Source organism: Aquarana catesbeiana, linkage group LG05 (assembly GCF_042186555.1).
Source record: "Aquarana catesbeiana isolate 2022-GZ linkage group LG05, ASM4218655v1, whole genome shotgun sequence".
NCBI classification, from domain to species: Eukaryota; Metazoa; Chordata; class Amphibia; order Anura; family Ranidae; genus Aquarana; species Aquarana catesbeiana.
Window position 1 is genome coordinate 267628459 of NC_133328.1, and position 25731 is coordinate 267654189.

A 25731-nucleotide genomic window follows, 5' to 3' on the forward strand; every position below is an offset into this window, starting at 1 on the left:
GCAATCCAAATGTTAAATGTATATCTAATGCCTCCCGACCGTTCAATGAACAGTATGGAAGTGATGTTACTACTTTTAGATTTTGTGGCACAGAGCATGTAGGTCCAGCTAGCGGGGAGGAGATCAATATCAGAGGCTGCTGGAGAGGGAGGCTTGGTGTATTTTTAGGTTGCAAACCAGGGTTCCACAGGGGTTAAACCTCAGGTGGGATCTGAATCTGCACCTCCGGTGATTCATTTCCTCTCCTTCATGACAGCCTGTGTCTCCCTTTCCCTGCTTTTTGGACCTCATGTCTATGTGTGTTTGTGTATTATGTTCGTTTCTCTTTTTTTTTTTTCTGTACTATATGGCTTTTGGTCAAGGGAATTCGTCACTGCCCCTTTTCCAACCTGTGTGGTAATTATACAGTATATTGATCTGTTTATACCAAGTTCTCGACCTTTTCGTTTGAGTACCTGAACATACTTGGGCAAAGGTAACATTTGTGAATGCTGGAACAGAAAAAGACACCACTTTGGACAGTTGGAAATCTCAAGTGACAGAACAAATGCTTGAGCAACTACCTTTGTAAGCAGGATCAGAGCAAAAAATTAAAAAAATTAAAGTAGAAAGAAGCTGGAGGTTTCAGACTTGGGGGGGAAAAATGTCAAACAGAAGGCCGTGCTAAATCAGAAATGTCAGATGCAGACACTAGGCTTTGGGAAGTCAGATTGGGAGAGTTTCTTAAAGGCAGTCAGAGCTAAATGGGTCTTGGAAGAGCAAGGCACTAACAAAGTCACCATGAGGCAGGATACAAATAAGTCTGAAAAGGGCCTAACAGTGCCAGGGTCTAACAACTGAAAAATACTGTCAGAGTCTCGGGAGTATGTCGCACTGGTAGTTTCTCAAAGATGTGTGGGACTGGCATAGGAGAGTGCAAAACACCAGTCTCGCATTCAACCAGATCAAATCTTTGAACAAGAAACACTGCTTCCATACCAGAAGACGCCATCATATAATTTGACAGAGTTACACAATCAGAAGTGGCAGACACAGAAGGGACAGAAATTTTATCTTGAGAGGCAAACTTGGGTGCTGGACCTTACAGGCAAGCTCAATGTGCTGGATCCCAGAGGCAAGGTAACGGATAACCCTCGTCTGTCTCGGGAAGAGAGAAGTCCTTAGGGGAAGATGACAGTGGCCAGAATGAGGTACGGCTAAAAAGGTTAGTGTTTGTAAACCCAACATTTCATATTCCTGACGATATGTGCCTGCTGTACCAAGTCTCCTGTTCTCCGCTTTCCTATTAAAAAACTACCAGACTAGGCATGAGAGCAAAGTGTGGTCAGTCCTCTAGCTGTGCTGGGAATTCAGTCTGCTCTCCTCTAATGATCAGACTTGTCCTGGCACACCCCCCCTCCCCCGCACAGCCTTTCACTGGGAAGATCAGTGTGCTGCTGTTTCTCTTCCTCTTATGCAGCTGAGAACAGAGGGAATGTGATCAGTTAGAAAAAAAAAGTATTTATTTTTTTATTTTTATTTTTAAATATATCTATACACCAATGTTTTGCCTTTGATTTCTATTTTAAAGTGAATGGGTTGTTTTACAAGGTGAAGGTTTACAATCACTTTAAGCTGACACAGGAGCAATTACAAGAGGCTCTGGGTTGATAAGACCCAAGGGGGCAGGGGAAGGCCTATTAACTCTGCAGGGGCATAGAGGGGTAGAGAACAAGCAGCTGAAGAGAGTGCCAAAGGCAAGGCCTAGCCTGTGACCCTGAAGGGGTACTCTCTGCACCTGAGTACCTACAGGGCAAACTACCCAAGGACCTGCAAGGGTTAGGAACCATCCCACCTTCATGTTGAAGACTTCTCTGAGGGATTAGCAAGTTTCCAACTTCTAGCTTTGTGGGCTGCCAGGGTATCTGGTGTGCACGGGTGTCAAAGTTAGGTCAGAGATGGCGTCCCTCAAATACCAAGCATAACACATGTTCCTAGGATAAAGCATCTTTGTCTCAGAACCTAACTGGAAGATGAAGGATTAAAACTGCTGGTCATTAGGAGCCTTAAAGTGAGTCACTGACATATCCATTGTGGGTATAAAAAAAATCTCTGTCAGACAAATTCCCTCTCAAAAGGGACCATTCCAAAATGCTCTCCAGTGGCGCCCAGGGCCCTTCAGAGTGCTTTCACTCTGCACAGGCTGAATAGCAGGTGTAGTGAAAAGATCTTTCCAGCAGAGCCTCTGAAAGACCCAGGGCTGCACACAGCTGGCTGATCTTGTAGATGCATAGTGTGTGCTGTGTCAATAAGAACCAAAACAGTCTCTTGTAAGAGACTGCAGTGTCTCAGACTGTGGGGACTCTGAGTCAGATATGACCACTGCAACCAGTGGCCCAGCTTGTTCTAAGGCCACAGGGAGAACATAATTTGCCTCCGCTTGGGAAGGCGTGGAAGCATAATTAGGACCTCTGCAGTCATTATGTGTAAAGAATTGGGTCAATTTGGCCATAAAGTCTTTTGTTACTGCAATAGAAACCCCCCTGATGACAGGGTAGGGAACTTGGCCTCACCTAACAAAGCTAAGGGAGACCTCAGATGAGGTGGAACCCAGTTACCATAGGGTCAGTAGATTTCAAACATCAGCGCACTTAGAGTGTGAGCTGAAGGTCACCCATAGCACTGGGGCTGTGTCCTCTGTTGATGCAATCATGTTTCGACTGAGTTGGTGATGCACATAGGCTCAAGGAATGTGGCAAAGCCTCAGGTACTCGCATGCCCAGACACCTGGAGGTTGATGAGGGTCAAAATGGCCTGAGGTGATCAGATTCACTGTAGGTGGGCTGTAGGAATAGACTGGAGATTGAAGTTCAGCATGGCTCTATTGTAAAGTAGCAGCAGGACAATGCTTTCACTACACTTAATGACTAGCAAGAGTGCGTGACACTCTGCCCAGCAGATGATATCAGCACTCAGTCTTTTAACAATAACAATAACCCTTTCCATTGCAAAACCAGTGATAGCAAGACATCTGAAAAGGTTTTTCCTACAGCTTACCAGTAAAATCCTTTTCTTGGGAGTACATCACGGGACACAGAGCAGTCATTACTATCACCAGTAGGTTATACCCCACCTATTGGTGAATGGACACTGGTAAATCAGTCAAAACAAGAAGAAGTCCTCCCCTATATAACCTCTGCTGCAAAGGAAGTACCTCAGTTTTGTAGCAAGCAATAAACTTCTCCAGACAAGAGGGGAGGGATCTCTGTGTCCTATGATGTACTCCAAGAAAAGCTGTAGGAAAAATCCTATTTTCTTTATCGTAAATCACAGGACACAGAGAAGTCATTACTATCTGGGACGTCCCCAAGCAATGCCCTTGAGGGGAGGGAGACACCATCACAGAAACTGCCACTATTACTGTTTGTAATACGCTGAGACCAAAGGCAGTCTCCTCCATGTTTTTGACATCCACCTGGTAAAAACCCTGTGGATGTATAAACTTAAAGATCAAATAGCGGTCTTGCACATCTGGACCACTGACACCTGATGGCGGATGGCCCAAGGTACTTCCACACACCTGGTAGAGTATCTCTCCCCAGAAATTAAAAGTGGGATTTTGCCCTTTAAAACCATAGGCATCCTTGATAAACTGGCAGATGCACTGCTAAACATTCGACCTGGATGCCGCCTGTCCTTCCTGGGCTCTTCTGGCTACACAAATCAGGATTCTTGACCTGTGCCAACAACTCAAGTAGACCCTGAGCATCTGAACTACCTCAAGAGTAGGTAGAGATCTTTCTCCCGATTGTGGATTAGGAAAAAAATAAAAAAGCAAGACACTGTCCTGATTTAAGTGAAAACTAGAAACCACTCTAGGCAATAGAGATGGATGAGGACGCAACATCAACTTACGACGTGAGACCATTAACAGCTCCCTGCACGAAAGAGCCGCCAGTTCTGAAACTCCACTTAGTGAAGCAATAGCAATGAAAGAAGCCATCTTCAGAGACAAGGGACTAACAGCGTCCCAATTGGTTAAAAAAATGGCCTCCGCAAAGACAGCCAAGAGCAATGCCCAGTCCAAAGGACACAAGAGTGGCCTGACTATCTGTACGCTACAAGCTGTATGAAACAGTATGGTTGAAAAAGAGGGGAAGAACAACCCTAATAGGACCTCTCCAATCCGGTCCAACCTTTTTCTAAGAATCTTAGGACTATTGCGGTACCAAAGGGATATAAACCAATTTGTATAAAATCTTTGAATTTATTAAAGACGTTAAAATAATCCACACAAGTGTATACATATAAATAAACACAAACAATAAATGTTTACAGCAATGTTGACTCAAAAATTATTAATAGTGCCTATACAGGTGAATAAAGGCAGGTTGTTTAGTTTCTGGACGTAACCTCTACAGTTTCGCGGTCAAGCCGCTTCTTCGGGAGGCGTCTAGTACATTTTCTACAAGATGACAAAAAATCAGTCAACAATATAATAAATAGCCTATAGACACTGCAAACAAGTGTATACATCAGTGATATTGGAGAAGGTACTTTGAAGTTAATACACTCACCACCTTTGGCCCACAAGGGGCTGGAGCGACACTGAGACACCCACTAGGGGCGTTCCCCCGGGGGCGAGCAAGGGGGGCACTTAGGTATAACTATGGGAAAAGACCATAAATGGGAATAAATAAATGTACATAAAGGGCCAGAAGGTGAAAAATGGGCCACCCAGGTGTATGGGGAATGGAGAAAAAAGGGGGGGAATGAAAGACGAAGGCACGGAGAGAGAGAGTGGAAAAAAGGGGGGGGAGGGGTAAACACGGAGGGGAAGGGAGGTGAAGAGAGGCAAGAGAAGAAGGAAAGAGAAGGGAGGGATGGCAAAGGAGGAAATAAGGAAAGGAAGGGAGAAGGATGTGGAGAGAGGGGAGGAGGAGCAAGGGGAGAGGGGGGGGAAGGGAGGGGAAAGAGGGAAGAGGAAAAAAGATCCGGGGGGGGGGGAGGGGGAAAAGAGGGAGAGGGAAAGAAGGAAGAGGAAGAGGGGGCGGGGGGGTTTGGAGGAAAGGGAGGGAGGGGGGAAGGGGGGGAAAAAAGGGGACAGGGAGGGGGGGCGGAGAAAAGGAGGGAAGGAAGGCAATGGGTAATACAGCAGGGAAAGTGGAAAGGGGGGGAGAAAGGGAAGAAACAACCCCATCACCATGCTAAGGAGCAAATTGTTATAGGTGTAAAACAGGCAGGGGGGGTCAAAAAACAGTTTACCCACCGTTGCTGTAATGTGAAAACTAAAGACCAGATAAAGGCTATCCACATCCAGGCTTAGTAATGGGAGAAGCAGCGACCGCTGGGCTTAGGTACTGTATGCCATTTAAGAAGGGCCTTTAGGGGTAAATAAGTAGCATAATGTTAGTATAATACTGCTGAAGAAATGCCTTTAGCAGTACCATGGGTGCAGACATTCACTCCAAGACCATTAGTAAAGGAGGGAGAGGGGGGAAAAATTTGCACAAGGTAGGAACCAGCATCAATATGATGTAGTTCCTCAAAGTGGTAGGTTGACTTACCGGCTCGTAAAGAGGTCGCGGGTCTCCTGGATGTGTGCCTCAAAAAACAGGTGGCGTCTGCCACCTTTACGTGCCCCCTACCTGGAAGTTCGGCGGCGCTCGACCAATCAGCTGCCGCCGTTTCCGGGTCCGTCTCCCCCTACTGCGCATGCGCGAGGAAAAAACCAGCGCAGGCGCGTAGCTCCATCATTAGTGACGCTGGCTGCGTCACTCAAGAGAGGCAAAGTAGGGGTTGGCGAGAGCCCCGCCCCTTGCCGGGGAGACGCAAGCCCGCCGTAGGGGGAGAGTTAACTCCTCACGTCGCTGCAACAACAAGGAAAGCGAATACAAATAAAAAAGTAAACAATGATGGTATTGACAGCATTGAGGATGACTGACAAATGTGCACCAGGGAATTGGTGCAATCATAATGTCAGATCAGGAAAGAATCATGACATTTAATCAGCTTAGCGGTGATTACCACCTGTAAGCCTGAGAAAATGCTGATAGTATGCCAAATAATGTGTAAATTGATGATAATTAGGATATAACATCAGAGGGAAATACAAAATAAGGAACATTCATTCACATATGTGGTCATGGGCCATTGCCCGGCCACTGCAATTTACAGGAAAAGAAAACAAACTGTATATAAGGTGATATCCAAATTTCAGTACAAAGATACAAATACACATGAGTAATGAAGGAAAGAGAGCTGTGGCAGACACCGGCGGGAACATCTTAAAATTAATTATTCCAGAAAATATTTGTAAGTATGTGCCTCATTAATACCCGGTGGGGTCAAGGCATTGAGTCGCTCGATCCAGAGCGACTCTCGTTTCAAAATTTGCCGGTCCCAGTTGCCCCCTCTGGGGTCCTCCGGGACAACTTCTAATACAAAAAATCTGATGTAATCAGGATTAAAGCGGTGGTGGATGCCAATATGGCGACCCACCGTGGTGAGTTTGCCATTGGTAGAGGCATATAGGTGGTCCCCCAATCTCTGCCGCAGCTCCCTAATAGTTTTACCTACATAGAAAGCGCTACATGCGCAAGTCATAAGGTAAATAACACCTCGTGTACCGCAATGGGCTGAATGCCTGGGAGAAAACACCTCCCCATTGGGAAGTGTAATTTGTTGTCCTTCTTGAATCCAAGGGCAATGTGGACAATTGCCACATTTAAAAGTGCCCCTGGGTTCCCCTTGCTCCTCCTCCCCTCCCTTCCTCCTCTCTCCCCATCCTTCTCCCCTCCTTTGCCATCCCTCCCTTCTCTTTCCTTCTTCTCTTGCCTCTCTTCACCTCCCTTCCCCTTCGTGTTCCCCCCCCCCCCTTTTTTTCCACTCTCTCTCTCCGTGCCTTCGTCTTTCATTCCCCCCCCTTTTTTCTCCATTCCCCATACACCTGGGTGGCCCATTTTTCACCTTCTGGCCCTTTATGTACATTTATTTATTCCCATTTATGGTCTTTTCCCATAGTTATACCTAAGTGCCCCCCTTGCTCGCCCCCGGGGGAACGCCCCTAGTGGGTGTCTCAGTGTCGCTCCAGCCCCTTGTGGGCCAAAGGTGGTGAGTGTATTAACTTCAAAGTACCTTCTCCAATATCACTGATGTATACACTTGTTTGCAGTGTCTATAGGCTATTTATTATATTGTTGTTGACTGATTTTTTGTCATCTTGTAGAAAATGTACTAGACGCCTCCCGAAGAAGTGGCTTGACCGCGAAACTGTAGAGGTTACGTCCAGAAAGTACTAAACAACTTGCCTTTATTCACTTGTATAGGCACTATTATTAATTTTTGAGTCAACATTGCTGTAAACATTTATTGTTTGTGTTTATTTATATGTATATCCTTGTATGGATTATTTTAACGTCTTTAATAAATTCAAAGATTTTATACAAATTGGTTTATATCCCTTTGGTACCGCAATAGTCCTAAGATTCTTAGAAAAAGGTTGGACCGGATTGGAGAGGTCCTATTAGGGTTGTTCTTCCCCTCTTTTTCAACCATACTGTTTCATATAGATTAAGGATGATGGTACCTGATAACTATTTAATATTCGGATAACTCCATGGGGTGGCAGTCTTTTGATACAAGCTGTATGAAGTAAGAATCAAGGAGTGAGAAACAATGGCCTCTGGAAAAAATGGATAGGGATGAACTCGAACCCTTAAATGGTACTTAAGGCCAATCTCCTTTCCCCTACTGATTGGAGAAAGAAAAGAAAATTCCCCACTCACATTCCTGTGGGTGACACTTCCTGGCTTCCCACAGGAAAAAAATATTTCCAAGTCCTGTAATCGAGGTTCCCTGAAACCAGCTTCCAGGGGCTAAACAGTGTGAAGATACAGGACTCAAAACCATTAGATCCCACTGGACTGGGAGTGTTCAAGGAGCGACCCCCGCAAGTCTCACTATGTCAGCGTACCAAGCCCTCCTGGGCTAATTCGGCCAACACTATTATCAGTGTTGCCACCTCCCGGAGTCTTTGCAAAAGATGTGGGAGAAGCGGAAACAGAGGGAAAGCATCAAATAGGGGAAAACTGGTCCCTAAAGTGTTACCAGTACACCTGCCCCTATTGCCAGTGGGACTTTCGTCCCAGACACAACCTTTTACAACTTGTTGTGGAACTTGGAATCTAGTAGATCCACCTGCAGATTTCCCCCTGTCATTATTCTATACCTGGAGTATGTACTAGTGATAGAGACAGCAATTGTTGTACTGTCTCAGACAGAATGTGGTTCACCTTCCTGAGCCACATGACTCCTGGTGGTTGATATATATGCCTGCAGAGGCATTTCCTGACTACACCTACAACTGGTTTGTCCCAACATCCAGAGCAAGGCATACTGGCTAAAAATCCAAGATGTTGATGGGCAGCATTTTCTCCTGTGGAGACCAAGTCCACTGAATTATAGCCACCTTGAAACCAATTGGAGAAGCTGGCATCAGTGGTTATCTTCCCCATCCTATCTACAGATTTCGAACCATCAACCAGCAAGTTTTGCTCTGCAATACCCTGGGAACAGAGCCCTCTGGCAATCCAATGCCTGGATCTTCATGTTCCAGACAGAGAGAATGATCCTCTACAAAAGACCTGGAGTAGGACTGTACGTAGGGAACGTGCCTTGGTCTAGATACAACTTCCTCCTGCAGAAATGTATCAAGGATAATCTGGAACAGACTGCTTCCTGAACAAAGAAGCAAGTCAAGCACTGGCTGGGAGCCTGAAGAGCAGAGTCACAAAAAAAAAGAAAACACGACTTTGCACAGCATTTTGCAAAAACCCTGGATGAGCCTGGAAAAAAAACGGCACATGAAGATATGGTCCCCAAAATCTACCCCTCGCAAAGGTCAACACTAAATGGACAGGGCCTATCTGAAACAGGAGAATGTCCAGTGGCTTAAGCTCTAAGCTAGACCTTATGTCCCCATTTGGTTCTGGGACCGCTGTTGAGGGTTTTTTTTTTTTTTTTTTTTATAATGAGCCCATACCTTCTGCTTCAAGAGTCAGATGCAAAGCAAAAGACTGACAACTCTGTGGCAGACCCCGAAGGCCAAAAGAGGCATACCTAACCTATCAAGCTTTTGCTGGCTAAAGATGGAGCAAAACCACCTCAGAGACTGCCCTAAGATATTCTGGCCTGAGATTCTCTCAAAACACAGCAGCCTCAGATGCCTCCCTCACACAGGTGGGGAAAATCTTACAGCATCTTGTATTCCTGGGCAGTCTCACATCCATATACTAACCAGGTTTGATCCTGCTTAGGCTTTGATCAACAGAGATCAGGCATGATCAAGGTGATGCGGCCGGAGTCCATCTGATGAAAAATTAATTTGTCAGTAAAACACTGCAATGCTAAACACCAAAGTGGCTCATATGCATCTGACACGACTGTCCATCGGGGGATGTGGACACCGCCAGATCACTGAACCTGAGAGCGGTGCACCTGCCTCTCTCTGCTGCCTCTCCTTTCTGGAACCATTTAACTGGTATAACAGGTAACTAACGTAGCAACTATATTAGCCAACCTAATACACAGTCCTCGAAAGGATGCAGGCCTAAAACAATGTTGGTTTACCGGTTTGCAACCCCTTACGTATGTATGTAGGTACCCAGGCATGCTGTTATGTAGGTACCCAAGTAAGCAAACATGCAGGTATACAAGTATTCTTGCCATTCATGCATTTATATATGTAGTCCCAGGCAAACAAGCACACATGTATGCAGTGCCAGGCAAACAAGCACATACGCATGTAGTCCCAGGCAAACAAGCACATACGCATGTAGTCCCAGGCAAATAAGCACATATGTATGTAGTCATAGACAAATCAGCACATATGCATGTAGTCACAGGCAAATAAGCACATATGTACAGTCAGGTCCATGAATATTGGGACATCGATACAATTCTAATCTTTTTGGCTCTATACACCACCACAATAGATTTGAAATTAAACTAACAAGATGTGCTTTAACTAAAGACTTTCAGCTTTAATTTGAGGGTATTTACATCCAAATCAGGTGAACGGTGTAGGAATTACAACAGTTTGTATATGTGCCTCCCACTTTTTATGGGACAAAAGTAATGGGACAATTGGCTGCTCAGCTGTTCCATGGCCAGGTGTGTGTTATTCCCTCATTATCCCATTTACAAGGAGCAGATAAAGGGTCGAGAGTTCATTTCAAGTGTGCCATTTGCATTTGGAATCTGTTGCTGTCAACTCTCAATGAGATCCAAAGAGCTGTCACTATCAGTGAAGCAAGCTATCATTAGGCTGAAAAAACAAAACAAACCCATCAGAGAGATAGCAAAAACATTCGGTGTGGCCAAAACAACTGTTTGGAACATCCTTAAAAAGAAAGAACGCACCGGTGAGCTCACCAACACCAAAAGACCCGGAAGACCACGAAAAACAACTGCAGTGGATGACCGAAGAATTCTTTCCATGGTGAAGAAAACATCCTTCACAACAGTTGGCCAGATCAAGAACACTCTCCAGGAGGCAGGTGTATGTGTGTCAAAGTCAACAATCAAGAGAAGACTTCACCAGAGTGAATACAGAGGGTTCATCACAAGATGTAAACCATTGGTGAGCCTCAAAAACAGGAAGGCCAGATTAGAGTTTGCCAAACATCTAAAAAAGCCTTCACAGTTCTGGAACAACATCCTATGGAAAGATGAGACCAAGATCAACTTGTACCAGAATGATGGGAAGAGAAGAGTATGGAGAAGGAAAGGAACTGCTCATGATCCAAGCATACCACCTCATCAGTGAAGCATGGTGGTGGTAGTGTCATGACATGGGCATGTATGGCTGCCAATGGAACTGGTTCTCTTGTATTTATTGATGATGTGACTGCTGACAAAAGCAGCAGGATGAATTCTAAAGTGTTTCAGGCAATATCATTTGCTCATATTCAGCAAAATGCTTCAGAACTCATTGGATGGTGCTTCACAGTGCAGATGGACAATGACCCAAAGCATACTGCGAAAGCAACCAAAGAGTTTTTTTAAGGGAAAGAAGTGGAATGTTATGCAGTGGCCAAGTCAATCACCTGACCTGAATCCGACTGAGCATACATTTCACTTGCTGAAGACAAAACTGAAGGGAAAATGCCCCAAGAACAAGCAGGAACTGAAGACAGTTGCAGTAGAGGCCTGGCAGAGCATCACCAGTGATGAAACCCAGCGTCTGGTGATGTCTATGCATTCCAGACTTCAGGCTGTAATTGACTGCAAAGGATTTGCAACCAAGTATTAAAAAGTGAAAGTTTGATGGATGATTGTTAATCTGTCCCATTAATTTTTGGTCCATTAAAAAGTGGGAGGCACATATACAAACTGTATCCGTACCGTTCACCTGAACTGTATGTGCTTATGCAACTATGCGTTTAGGCAAAACACGAAAGTGTGCATCCATGTAAACACGCATTTATGCAATACGTGCCCATGGAAACATGCATTTATGCAATAAGCAAGCATGAGTTTATATTACTTAACACTTATCTATGCAAACATGTATAAACATGCATCTTTATGCAACCATGTATCAACATGTATAATGTATCTTTATGCAAACATTTATAACCATGTATCTTTATGCAAAAATGTGTTATATCAACCATGCAATTCAGCAACCATGGATTTTAGTCACATGCTAAATGTGCATTGTCACGTGCACATGTCAAGTGCATTTTAGCTAGTTTGCAAGCGTGCACCTGCTTAACTGCACTTGGCTCCATACTAGCCCTGCAGGATTTAACCAAGCACACCATATTGGCAACACAACTCCTTAAAATGCAGTCATGCTCACGTTTTTCCAAACGTGTATATTTAAACATGCATTTAAGCAACAAGTTTGCAAGCATGTATACTACGCTGCACCTGCCTTCCGAGCAGTCAACATTTTAAAGTGAACTGCTATCCATCCAGGGGTGTATCGGCTGACAGTTGTACCGTTCCCCCGGATAAGCAGTAAATATGCAGCATATAATCAGGACTTGTCTGCCACACAGTTCTCCCATAGTAAGTACTCACACTTTGTTAAGTATTCATGGGCTGCTGTTATGTCTCCAGCGTCCCTGCTGACCACATGGCAACATGGCTCCCCTTCCACTTCTTGCCTATATAAAAACAGGTCATACTGAGCGAGCCTGCACCCTCTAGTGGCTGGAAGAGAAACAGCAGCTCACACGACTAAGAAGTACACAGCATGATTAAACAGCACACTGTCCCCAGTGGCCACCAGGAGGACAGACAGATCTCTCTCTTTTTTTTTTTTTTTTTAAAGAGAGAAACTGCAAAAATGTAGACTTACCATTCCTGCTGCAGGACTCTGAAAAATAACAGTAGTCCAATCTTCACCCATCACGGCGAGCTTTGTTAAAAAAGACCTTCAGAGACTGGGTCCCCTTTAATCTGGGGTCCACTCCTCTGGACCTGTATAGCACCCTGCAGGAAAGCATCTTGGTCAGAACAAACACTGTGCAGGGTTCCATTATGCAGAGTTCAGCGCCATAGGGCTGCATTACAGGCAAACCTCGAGGAATCTTCTCTCCTTCCAATGAGGCTCAGGTACCATCAATTTTGGCAGACAGCTTTTTTCGAATGGATCCGATTAAAGTCCATGATTCTCAATAGAACCTTCGAGACCTCCAAGTATGCTCCAAGAGAACATGTATCACATCAGTGACAACCACCTAACAGATACTAGCGAAAAAATTGAGGTACTTCCTGTGTAGGAGGGGTTATATAGGGGAGGACTTCTTGTTTGACTGATTTACCAGTGTCCATTCACCAGTAGGTGGTGTAAAACCCAGATAGTAATGACTGCTCTGTGTGCTGTGATGTACGATAAAGAAAACTAGGTAGCTCAGTCTGATCAACCTACTGAACAAAGTAAGTCTTCAGGGAAAGAGCAAGCACTGATGCCAACAGCCCTGGACCTGGAAACAACTCCGCTGCTTTTACCAGCACTGAATGTTTGTAATGCAGCACAATCAGAACCCAGTGCCCAGGTCCCTTCCACACTAACCACTGCAATGTCAAGCCCAGGGGGGTCGGGGCATGGCACTCCAAAGTCTAACCGAGAAAAGGTTGATCAAAGATACTGAAGTAAACAGTAAAAGAATGAAGTCACACACTGGTACAGTGGGGCAAAAAATTATTTAGTCAGCCACCAATTGTGCAAGTTCTCCCACTTAAAAAGATGAGAGAGGACTATTATTGTCATCATAGGTATACCTCAACTATGAAAGACAAATTGTGGAAACAAATCCAGACAATCACATTGTCTGATTTTTGAAAGAATTTATTTGCAAATTATGGTGGAAAATAAGTATTTTGTCAATATCAAAAGTTCATCTCAATACTTTGTTATATATCCTTTGTTGGCAATGACAGAGGTCAAACGTTTTCTGTAAGTCTTCACAAGGTTGTCACACACTGTTGCTGGTATGTTGGCCCATTCCTACATGGAGATCTCCTCTAGAGCAGTGATGTTTTGGGGCTGTCGCTGGGCAACACGGACTTTCAACTCCCTCCAAAGGTTTTCTATGGGGTTGAGATCTGGAGATTGGCTAGGCCACTCCAGGACCTTGAAATGCTTCTTACGAAGCCACTCCTTCATTGCCCGGGCGGTGTGTTTGGGATCATTGTCATGCTGAAAGACCCAGCAACGTTTCATCTTCAATGCCCTTGCTGATGGGAGAAGGTTTGCACTCAAAATTACACGATACATGGCCCCATTCATTCTTTCGTGTACACGGATCAGTCGTCCTGTTCCCTTTGCAGAGAAACAGCCCCAAAGCATGATGTTGCCACCCCCATGCTTCACAGTAGGTATGGTGTTCTTTGGTTGCAACTCAGCATTCTCTCTCCTCCAAACATGACGAGTTGTGTTTCTACCAAACAGTTCTACTTTGGTTTCATCTGACCATATGACATTCTCCCAATCCTCTTCTGGATCATCCAAATGCTCTCTAGCAAACCTCAGATGGGCCCAGACATGTACTGGCTTAAGCAGGGGTACACATCTGGCACTGCAGGATCTGAGTCCCTGGTGGCGTAGTGTTACTGATGGCCTTTGTTACGTTGGTCCCAGCTCTCTGCAGGTCATTCACTTGGTCCCCCCGTGTGGTTCTGGGATTTTTGCTTACCGTTCTTGTGATCATTTTGACCCCACAGGATGAGATCATGCATGGAGCCCCAGATCGAGGGAGATTATCAGTAGTCTTGTATGTCTTCCATTTTCTAATTATTGCTCCCACAGTTGATTTCTTCACACCAAGCTGCTTCCCTATTGCAGATTCAGTCTTCCCAGTCTGGTGCAGGTCTACAATTTTGTTTCTGGTGTCCTTCGACAGCTCTTTGGTCTTCACCATAGTGGAGTTTGGAGTGTGACTGTTTGAGGTTGTGGACAGGTGTCTTTTATACTGATAACAAGTTAAAACAGGTGCCATTAATACAGGTAATGAGTGGAGAACAGAGGAGCCTCTTAAAAAAGAAGATACAGGTCTGTGAGAGCCAGAAATCTTGCCTGTTTGTAGGTGACCAAATACTTATTTTCCACCATAATTTGCAAATAAATTCTTTCAAAAATCAGACAATGTGATTGTCTGGATTTGTTTCCACATTTTGTCTCTCATAGTTGAGGTATACCTATGATGACAATTACAGGCCTCTCTCATCTTTTTAAGTGGGAGAACTTGCACAATTGGTGGCTGACTAAATACTTTTTTGCTCCACTGTATATGAAAACAGTCAAGTGAAAGGGTTTCCCAAAATAAAGTTTGGAAGCTTTAGACCTACCTTTGTGGTAAACGGAGAAAATTGTAAAGGAGATAAAACACGTGGGAGAGGTTTTGCCCAGCACATTATTTGTGAAAGTTCTTCCATGTCACATTCATTATCAGAATTTTCCAAGTGGCTGTCATTTAAATCTTGGAGTACAAACACAGCTTTTACTGATGTGTCCGTTTGGAATTGCTGGTCTCCTGTATATTCATTATATGCATCCTTGTAGGTATGAATTTCATGTGATTTTTTACAGTCAGTAGAATCATTTGATTCATTTACAACACCCACTTCAGAGAAGGTGTCAAACTTGCAATTTAATGTTGAAGGATTAAAATGCCTAAGAGAAGGGGTGTGATCTTCAGGGCTCTGGAGGTGCTTTCCTTTTCTTAAATTGGTTTCTGAAGGAAACAAAAGTTCATAAAAATAATGTCATTGCTTTAAATTGTGGTAATGTTCCAAACAGAAAAAAAAAAAAAAACAATCAAGCTATTCAAATATTATTAATTTATTTGTTAATTCAATAATGGTCTGATCGTATAAAGGTGAAAAAGACTGATCATGTAAAACCAGGTTTCCCTGCCATATACGCTCATCTTCTCTTGAAGCATATCTAAGCCCAAAAACAAAACAAAAAAAGATTATATCACAGCCTACCAGTTCTTAGACGTGTTAGGTATATTAATTTTTTTTTCCCCAGCCTTTATTCCCTTTATTTTCACCTGGTAATCCTGTGAATAACACACTTACTGTCCTTGGATGGCTATGCTAATTCCTCCACTGTATGTATGGAGTGAGCTGTAATTGCAACCCACGCTGGACTTCAAACAGGTCTCCCTTTGTTCATCTCTTTTGCATGAGGAATGATGGGATTAACACTTTAGACAAAGAGTAACATTATTTACTGCTTCCAGGCAAGTGCACAATAAGTGACACTGCATTTCTGGCAAGATCATCGGCTATATTCTGTATTTGCTAAAAAATGTTCTTAGATTGAAAAAAAGAAAATCTATGCAGCCACCACATCTAAGAAATATAAGTACCTCTTTTTAGTGATGTATCCCTACCCAGTAGTGCTACTCTGTAACATTACCTCTAAAGCACCTCACAGACTTTAAAATCTCACCAAATCGACTGTGCAGAATATTTACCAGAGTGGTACTGTAATGTCAGCAATCGGGAAATATTGACAGGCAGGACATAAACAACTGTGTGCTGTGGTTCTAACATCAGGAGACTACAACAGTTTACAAAGAAGCAATTGTTTGTGAGGCCTCTATAATCCTTTTCTGACACATGGTGGTAATGGCAATCAGTAAAAAGTGTGTTGGTACAATGGCAACCAGTAGATAAGTGTAATGCACATTTTTTATTGACAAAATGTGAAAAATATACCAACAGAGCATATTTTTACTGACATCCTCAAAAAAAAAAAAAAAAAAAAAGCAAAAAACAAATACCCACAGCAAGTAACTGCCTTGCTTCATAGTTAAAATTTAGTGAGTGTAAAGGCCCATACACACGATCTGACTTTTTGACAACAAACATGCAAATTAGCTGTTTTGGAGCAACATCCGACCGTGTGTACGCTTCATCGGACAAACTTTTTCTATTTCCATTGGACTTTTGTTGGCTGTGCGAACGCACAAACTTTCCGGCAACAAAAGTCCGATGGAGCAAAGTCCGATCGTGTGTACACAAGGGCATCAGACTTTTGTACAAACTACAGTACGCGGCCGCGAGAATGTTTCCAGCGCGAACCCATCGCGCTGGTTCTCAGCGACAGGGTACTGTACATCTTGCGCTGGCTGCAATAGGAAAAACACATTTTCCTATTGCGGAGAGAGGGAATTCCCCTCTAGGGACATACCAGGCCTTTAGGATTTTTAAGCAGCCCCCCCAAATCCATACCAGCCCCTTATCCGAGCATGCAACCCGGCTGGTCAGGAAAGGGGGTGGGGACGAGCGAGCGCCCCCCCCCCCCCTCCTGAGCCGTATCAGGCCGCATGACCTCAACATGTAGGGTGGGTGCTTTGAGGGAGGGGGGCGCCCTGCGGGGCCCCCCCACCTCAAAGCACCTTGTCCCCATGTTGATGAGGACAAGGGCCTCAACCCGACAACCCTGGCCGTTGGTTGTCGGGGTCTGCCGGCAGGGGGCTTATCGGAATCCGGGAGCCCCCTTTAATAAGGGGGCCCCCAGATCCCGGCTCCCCACCCTATGTGATGGGGTATGGGGTACATGGTACCCCTATCCATTCAACTGGGAAAAAAAAGTGTCAAAAGAAAAAAAAAAAAAAACATACTACACAGGTTTTAAAAGTAATTAGGCAGCTCCGGGGGTCTTCTGACAACTTCGGGGGTCCCTCAGGCCTCTTCTCCCTCTCTCCGGTGTCGCCTCCACGCTCTCTTGTTCTTCTCCGGTGCCTTCTTCCTTCTGCCAGGCTCCTCCGCTATCTTCTGCTCTTTTGCCGCTCTTTTGCTAGCGGAGGAGCCCGGTCTTTTGAGGCGTCTTCTTCCCTCTTCTCTTCCAGAGATGTTGACACGACGCTCTCTCCAGCTGTAATGCTGTCTGTGCGCTCTAATATGACTTATATAGGCGGTGACCCCACCCCCTATGACATCACAGTCCCAGGGCATGCTGGGACTGTGAGGTCATAGGGGGCGTGGTCATGTCATCCAATGACCACGCCCCCTTATGACCTCACAGTCCCAGCATGCCCCGGGACTGTAATGTCATAGGGGGGCGGGGTCACCGCCTATATAAGTCATAGCAGAGCGCACAGACAGCATTACAGCCGGAGAGAGCGTCGTGTCAACATCTCTGGAAGAGAAGAGGGAAGAAGACGATCCAGATGTCCGGGCCACCGCTAGCAAAAGAGCGGCAGAAGATAGCAGAGGAGCCGGCAGAAGATCCAGACACCGGGAGAAGACGCCGGAGAGACCCCCGGAGTCGGAAGAAGACCCCCGGAGCTGCCTAATAAATTACTTTAAAAACCTGTGTACTGTGTTTTTTCTTGACACTTTTTTCCCTAGTTGAATGGGTAGGGGTACGATGTACCCCATACTCATTCACAAAGGGTGGGGGGCCGGGATCTGGGGGCCCCCTTATTAAAGGGGGCTCCAGGATTCCGATAAGCCCCCCGCACGCAGACCCCAACAACCAACGGCCAGGGTTGTCAGGAAGAGGCCCTTGCCCTCATCAACATGGGGACAAGGTGCTTTGGGGTGGAGGGGGCCGCAGGGCGCCCCCTCCCCCAAAGCACCCACCCCCCATGTTGAGGGCATGCGGACTGGTACGGCTCAGGAGGGGGGGGCACTCGCTCGTCCCCACCCCCTTTCCTGACCGGCCGGGCTGCATGCTCAGATAAGGGTCTGGTATGGATTTTGAGGGGACCCCACGCTGTTTTTTCGGCGTAGGGGGTTCCCCTTAAAATCCATAACCAGATCTAAGGGCCTGGTATGCCTCTGGAGGGGAACCCATGCCGCTTTTTTATTTAAAATTTGGCGTGGAGTTCTCCCTCAAGATTCATACCAAACACAGTGCCTGGCATTGGCGGGGATCCAAGTCGGATCCCCGCACCAGTGTAAACCCGGCTCGCAAAGGTGTCAATCTCGCCGATAAAAGTGGCGAGATTGGCACAATATGAGACAACAATATAGAAGTTGACCAAAGGGTGGTGGTAAAAAGCTGAAAAAACACGTGATTTGGTGAAAGTTGGCTGGAAAAGTCCTGCCGTCTGTATGCAAGACAAACTTCTGGCCAACGACCTTTGTACAAAAATCCAAGGGAAAGTTTGTACAAAGTCCTATCATGTGTATGGGGCTTTACAAATATTCACCATGACTAAATGCTTTGAAGTGATGTGTTGTAGGCTATTTTAATCTACCTTTCCTGCACAGATTATCTTACCTGGGAACTAAAATTCCATAAATGTGGGATACAGGCAAGAAAAAGATTAGCGGTGAGCCATGCCAAAATAGGAGGTGTAAAGCCTAGTACACATGAGTCGAATGTCGGGCAGAATCGTCCGGTTCAAAAGAAACCGGCCAACGAATCCTATTAGAATTCAATAAGAATATTATTTCTCACCATCTTGGAGTTCTACGTGTGTTTTTTTAAACTCCATGCCGGCTTTCATGTGTCTTGCACTGAGGAGAGGCTTCCGTCTTGCCACTCTGCCATAAAGCCTGACTGGTGGAGGGCTGCAGTGATGGTTGACTTTCTACAACTTTCTCCCATCTCCTGACTGCATCTCTGGAGCTCAGCCACAGTGATCTTTGGGTTCTTCTTTACCTCCCTCACCAAGGCGCTTCTCTCCCGATAGCTCAGTTTGGCCAGCTTTAGGAAGGGTTCTGGTCGTCCCAAATGTCTTCAATTTAAGGATTATGGAGGCCACTGTGCTCTTAGGAACCTTAAGTGCAGCAGAAATTTTTTTGTAACCTTGGCCAGATCTATGCCTTGCCACAATTCTGTCTCTGAGCTCTTCAGGCAGCTCCTTTGACCTCATGATTCTCATTTGCTCTGACATGCACTGTGAGCTGTAAGGTCTTATATAGACAGATGTGTGGCTTTCCTAATCAAGTCCAATCAGTATAATCAAACACAGCTGGACTCAAATGAAGGTGTAGAACCATCTCAAGGATGATCAGAAGAAATAGACAGCACCTGAGTTAAATATATGAGTGTCACAGCAAAGGGTCTGAATACTTAGGACCATTTGATATTTCAGTTTTTCTTTTTTAATAAATCTGCAAAAATGTCAACAATTCTGTGTTTTTCTGTCAATATGGGGTGCTGTGTGTACATTAATGAGGAAAAAAAAATTAACTTAAATGATTTTTGAGACTGGGGGGCCCGTGGAACTCAGAATACATCTTATGTCTAAGGCACCCTGTGCCATCCTGGCACAGGGTGAGGGAGAAAATATATCTTGGACTACTTAAAATGGGACAGTAATATTTGTCCACAATATCTCCCAGGATGTATGTTAATTGAAGGAGCTGATCACATTGTCCTCTATACAATGTAGGAGACGGGACGACTCCTATTGGAGCTCATGTTAATTAGGTTTTGTTTGTATTGTTAATTGTAATTAGCTCCAGCTATTGTGTTGATATAACTGTGTGAAGCTCGGTGACCACAAGTCTGGGCGAAAGGTCATGTCTCAGTCACCTAGGCTGTATAAAGGATTAGATAATTAGGTCATGTTAATTAAGTTACAGTTGTATTGTTAGAGGAGGTTCCAACAGCATATAAAGTCTTGTAATTGTGATTCTAAATAAAGTCAGTTCTTGGTAGCAACAAGTAAGTGTCGCCTTGTTTGTGCTCAGAGAGGTTGGGATATCTGTATACAGACTGGGAGGAAGTGGTATATGACGGAAGCACTCAAGCGGAGTGTGGGACGTTCCGTGACAATTTTAGCAAATGGCTGCAATCTAACAAAGAGTGAAAAATTTAAGGGGGTCTGAATACTTTCCGTCCCCACTGTACAAGAGGATTAAGAGGGCCCTGCTCAGAAGAGTTTACAATCTAATAAGGTGGGGCAGGTGGTACAAAAGGTTGTAACTGTGGGGAATGAGCTGATGGAAGTGGTAGAAGATTAGTTGGAGACGTGATAGGCTTTCCTGAAGATATGAGTTTTCAGGGATCACCTAAAGGTAGCAAGAGTAGGGGATAGCCGAACAGGTGGAGGTAGCGAGTTCCAGAGGATGGGAGAGGCTCTGGAGAAATCCTGGAGATGAGCATGGGAGGAGGATACGAAAGAGCTTGAGAGTACCGTAGGAGGTCATGAGAAGAGCGGAGAGGACGATTTGGGTGATATTTGGAGACAAGATTGGTGATGAAGCTCGGGGCAGAGTTGTAAATGGCTTTGTATGTTGTGGTTAGTATTTTGAATTTAATTCGCTGGGTGATTGGGAGCCAGTGTAGGGATTGGAGGAGAGGGTTGGTAGACACTGAGCGGTTGGTAAGGTGCACAAGTCTGCAAGCATTCCTGATAGACTGAAGAGGGGATAGCCTATGGAGAGGCTGGCCAATGAGAAGGAAGTTGCAATAGTCCACTCAAGAGATAACAAGGAAGTGAATGAGGAGCTTGGTGGTTTCATTTGTTAAAAAGGGGCAAATTTTAGAGATGTTACGGAGGTGAATTCTACAAACTTTTGACAACAATTGGACTTGGGGCTGAAATGACAAGTCAGAGTCTAGGATTACACCTAGCACCCTGGCGTGAGGGGAGGGACTGATAGTTGCATTGTTGATTTTGATGGAAAAGTCATGGGGGGGAGCACGGCCGGGGGGGATATTAATAGCTCAGTTTTAGAGAGATTTAGTTTAAGGAAGTGGTGCAACATCCATGCTGATATGTAAGTTAGTGATGTGAGAGGAGACTGAAGGAGTGAGGTGAGGAGTAGACAGATAAGTAGGCGTATAAGTGGTATTGGAAGCTGTGGGCGGTTATCAAGTGACCAAGGGAGGAGGTGTAGCTAGAGAAGAGAAGGGGTCCAAGAACAGAACCTTGGGGGACCCCCACAGAAAGGGGCAATGGAGAGGAGGAGACAGAGTTGTAGGTGACACTGAAGGAGCGCTGTGATAGATAGGCAGAGAATCAGGATAGAGCAGAATCTAGGAGGCCAAGGGAATGTAGTTTATTGAGAAGGAGCGGGTGGTCAACAGTAGCAAAGGCCGCAGAGAGGTCAAGTAGTAGGCGTATGGAGTACTGGCTGTTGGTTTTAGCAGTTAGTGAGTTTTAGTAAGGCAGTTTCCGTGGAGTGCTGCAAGCGAAAGCCAGACTGTAAGGGATCAAGAAGGTTATCTTCACTGAGGTAGGAGCTAAGACAGTTGTAGACTAAGCATTCTAGAAGTTTAGAGGTGAATGGGAGCAATGAGATGGGTCTTAAGTTGTTCAGGTTGGTGGGGTCCAGTGAGGGCTTTTTAAGTATGGGAGTGACCTGCGCATGTTTTAGAGGGGAGGGGAATGTGCCACAAGAGAGGGAGAGAGGGAGCATAGGATAGAAGAAGAGGGTGACCGTAGTAGTTGTGTGGGAACAGGATCCAAGGGACAATTGGTTAGTGGGCATCTGAGAAAAGTTCTGTAACCTCTTCAGTAGTAGCCAATTCAAAAGAGGAGAGTGTGTTGAATGTGCTGTTAGGCAAGGTATGTTGGGTGGGGAAGATGTACGCAGAGTGGAGGTGTCCTCACGAATTGCATCTTGACTTTGAAGTGATTGGCAAACTCTTGGGCAGTGAGTGAGTTAGTGGATAGAGGAGGTGGGGGACGAAACAGAGAGTTAAAGGTTGAGAAGAGGCAATGGGGACTGGATGACGAAGTGTTAATAAGGGAGACAAAGTAGGCTTGTTTGGCAGCATGGAGGCAGGAATTGTATTTTAGAAGGGCAGATTTATATAGGGTGAAGTCTTGCAGGCATTTGGCTTTACACTACAGTCATTCAAGAGCACAACAATGTCTCTTGAGATTTCTAGTGTTGTCAGTTTGCCAGGGTTGTAACTTTCGGGGCCTGATTCTGCGTGTGGTTAGAGTGGCAAGTGCATCTAGTGACGACGAGAGTGAACTGTTGTACACAGAGGTGGCCAGGTCAGGACAGGGGAGAGATTATGTGATATAGGTGGTCAGTAGCAGAATAGAGAAGAGAAGGGTTAAAGTGGCGAAGGTTCCTACAAGCAAGTTTGCTGCTTGAAGGGATGGGTGGTTGGAGGCAAGGATACAGTGAAACTAATGAGGTTGTGATCAGAGAGAGGAAAGAGGGTGTTTATGAGGTTGCCAGGGTTGCAGAGATGGGAGAATACAAGGTCAAGGGTATTACCATTGGAGTGAGTGGAAGTATGTCTCCATTGGGTTAGGTCAAAAGATGAGGTTAAATCGAGAAGTTTAGCTGTAGTTGGGCTGTTAACATTGACAGGAATGTTGAAGTCACCAAGAATGATCGTAGGTATTTCAGAGGAGAGAAAGTAGGGTAGCCACGCAGCAAAGTCATCAAGAACGAGCAATACTGGTCCAGGGGGCCGATAAATTGCTGCAATCCCCAGAGAAATAGGAGAAAACAAATACAGTGCATCTCGAAAGAAGAGAGGGATAGAGAGGGAGGGATAGGAAGGACTTGGAAGATGCTTTGTGGGTATAAAAGGAATCCATCGCCAACTCCTTTCTGTCTGTTGGGGCTGGGGGAGTGAGTCCAATGGAGGCCACCATGGGAGAGGGCAGCAGGAGAAGCTATCAAAAATTTGAAGGCAGGTTTCGGTTATGGCGAGTATGTTAAAGTCATGAGAGATGAAGAGGTCATGTACAGATGTTAGCTTGTTACAGATGGAGCAGGTGTTCCAAAGGGCGCATGAGATAGGTGGGCTGCTTTGAGGAAGCAAGGGGATAGAAATTAAACTGAGTGGATTGCAGTGGCTGCCAGAGGAGGAGGGGTATTGGATATGTGGCTTGCAGTTGGAAAATGGCGGACCAGGATTAGGAGAAATGACACCCGAGACTAGGAGAAGGAGGAGGGCAAGGAAGGCAAGATGGGAGTGGGATGTGCATGAGCGCACGTGTCTAGTGGCCTTGGTGTTTATGTCAGCATGTGGGTGCAGCAAATGCAGGAGATGATGGGTGCAGTAGTAGGGAGAGGGTAGGAGTGAGGGTGATATGTGCATGCTGCAGGGTAGAGGGGAGGAGTAGAGTAAGGATAATTTGAGTATAGAAGACACTAATGTGAGAAGAGAATGAGGAGCATGTTAGTGGATAAAGAGTGGGAATCTGACTTGATATAAAAAATAAAATGTCAAATGCTGGTTTACTTGTCGTCTTTCAGAGTGGAGCAGAATTCTTGCTCTCCTCGATCAGCTCTCCTCAGCCAATGGCTGACCAGAGTGTTCTGGTGGGGGGTGGGTATCCCCCATCACAGTACAATAGAACAGGGGAGATCGCTGTACTAACGTTGCATAGTTAGTAAAGCAGCTCCCCCTGAGCAGTCAGTTTTTTTTCGTTCAGCCCTGCTGGGTTGAACGAAAAAACAACTAGTGTGTACGAGGCTTAAGTTGCAAAAGAGAGGCAAAAGGTGTGGTGTCGTTAAGGAGTACATAATGTACCATGGTGAAAAAAATGCCCCAGTCTCAGTGGGAGAAAAATTTCAGTTTTGGATAGAGGGGAAATGGATAAGAACATTTGTCAGTTTTTATTGCTGACTGTGTCACCCTCTGTATTCGGTCTATTTACCATAATCATTGAAAGTGAAAGTAAAAGAAAATCCCAAATTTTGGGTTGTCCCCAGAAAAGTAATAGCGAGGAAATCTTCCAATGGGGACACTTGTTCTAGTGACTTCGGGGGTCCCCAAGGAATTCCCTTAATTTGTAGGGATTTTCTATCACTTCCTGTTTGGCTATGGGACAGGAAGTTAAGGGAAATCACCGTAATGGGACACAGATGGCGAAAAAAAAAAAATCTGACAGGGGTTATAATCCACCCTTACTCCATCCAAAAAAAAAAAAATTGCCTATAGTTCTACTTTAGGTTTCGGTGGTGTCAGTGAGGGGGATATGAATACCAAATGTCATGGAAGAGGGTAAAAGAACTGTCCTGTTTTTTTCTCAGATAAGGACAACTTGTAGTATCACTTCTATACTTTGCTTGGCTTTCAAAAGTGTAGAACTGGTGTTATTGTACAAGAACAGATGCACTGGGTGACATCAACACATCACGCTATGCCCAAGCTCAATCAAACTTGAATTGTCTGGCTCCAGAACTGCGCCAGCATGCATACCTAATGGCGGAGGGGACTTTTAAGACCACTTGCCCCTGTCCATGTATTTTATTTATTTTTATTTTTTTACACAATTGGTCTATGGTTAATGGACAACTAATGGCAACTTTAAGTGGCAGTCATGGAAGAAGTATGCTGCATGCGCCATCACATTGGTAGATCAATGTGATGATGCGCTATCACATTGGTAGTCAGTGGAGAAGTGCATTAGTACAGGGGTAGTAAGAGGAGACATCTGCTGGAGTAGTAATGTGCATGCTCAGTAATGGTCAAGTACATGCGTGCAGTGGGGGACACCAGGCAAATGTGTAGTGTATTATAGTAGTGGTCATTGGTCAAGCGTGAGTGTGGGTAAGCAGTGGCAGTCAGTAGACAATTGTGTGTATGCAGCGAGGGTCAGCAGTCAAGTGTAATGTGGTGGAAAGAGGAAAAATGGGCATGTGCAGTGGCAGTTAGTGGAGACATTCAAAGGCACAGTGGTGATCAGTGTAGTAGAGCACTTGGGCAATAGCATGCAAGAGAAATGCATGTGCTCTGTTGCAGACAGTAGAGAAGTGTGTAGTAGGAGCCAGTAGAGAAGGATTGTGTGCAACAGTGGTAAGTGGAGAAATGTAAATGCCCTTTGGAAGTTAGTGGAGAAATGCTTGGGTGCAGTTAGGGGATAAATGCACTGGTATGGTGGTCAAGGTTAAGGTGTCCCCGTCAAGGGGTGGTCAGTGGAGAATTTTGTTGGTGCTGTGCTTCACTGAAGAAATGCATGCGTGCAATGACAGCAGAAAAGTATAGGTGTGGGTACAGTGGCGGTTGGCAGAAAAGTGTGTTCCCGCAGTGCGTCAGTGCAGTGGAGAATAGAGTTCCTTCAGTGCTTTAGTGAAATGGAAGCCAGTGGAGAAGTGTATTGGTGCATTGGGGGTCAGTAAAGAAGTGTGTCAGGACAGTTTCTTAACCTATCACAAACTTCAACAATTCAACCTGATTATATAATGCTTTAATGCACACGTCAAGCTAAATAGTTTTCATAGATTTACATAGTAAATGGGCGAAAGATTAGGATCCCTGTGTTTTTTTTATTCCTATCTGGGATTTTGTTGGGGAGATTTTTTCACCTTATATGGTCTCATGACAACAATTTTATCAAACAA

General features: G+C 45.0%; 1 protein-coding gene across 6 annotated transcripts in view; it reads right to left on the reverse strand.

The window, feature by feature from the left end:
• ICE1 (interactor of little elongation complex ELL subunit 1) overlaps positions 1–25731 on the reverse strand; it is a 467878-nt gene that overhangs the window by 201774 nt on the left and 240373 nt on the right. For all 6 annotated transcript variants that reach the window (XM_073630761.1, XM_073630760.1, XM_073630759.1 and 3 more), the window contains one exon: positions 14842–15227. In XM_073630761.1, the coding sequence (XP_073486862.1) occupies positions 14842–15227 (386 nt within the window). The remainder of the gene's footprint in view (positions 1–14841; positions 15228–25731) is intronic.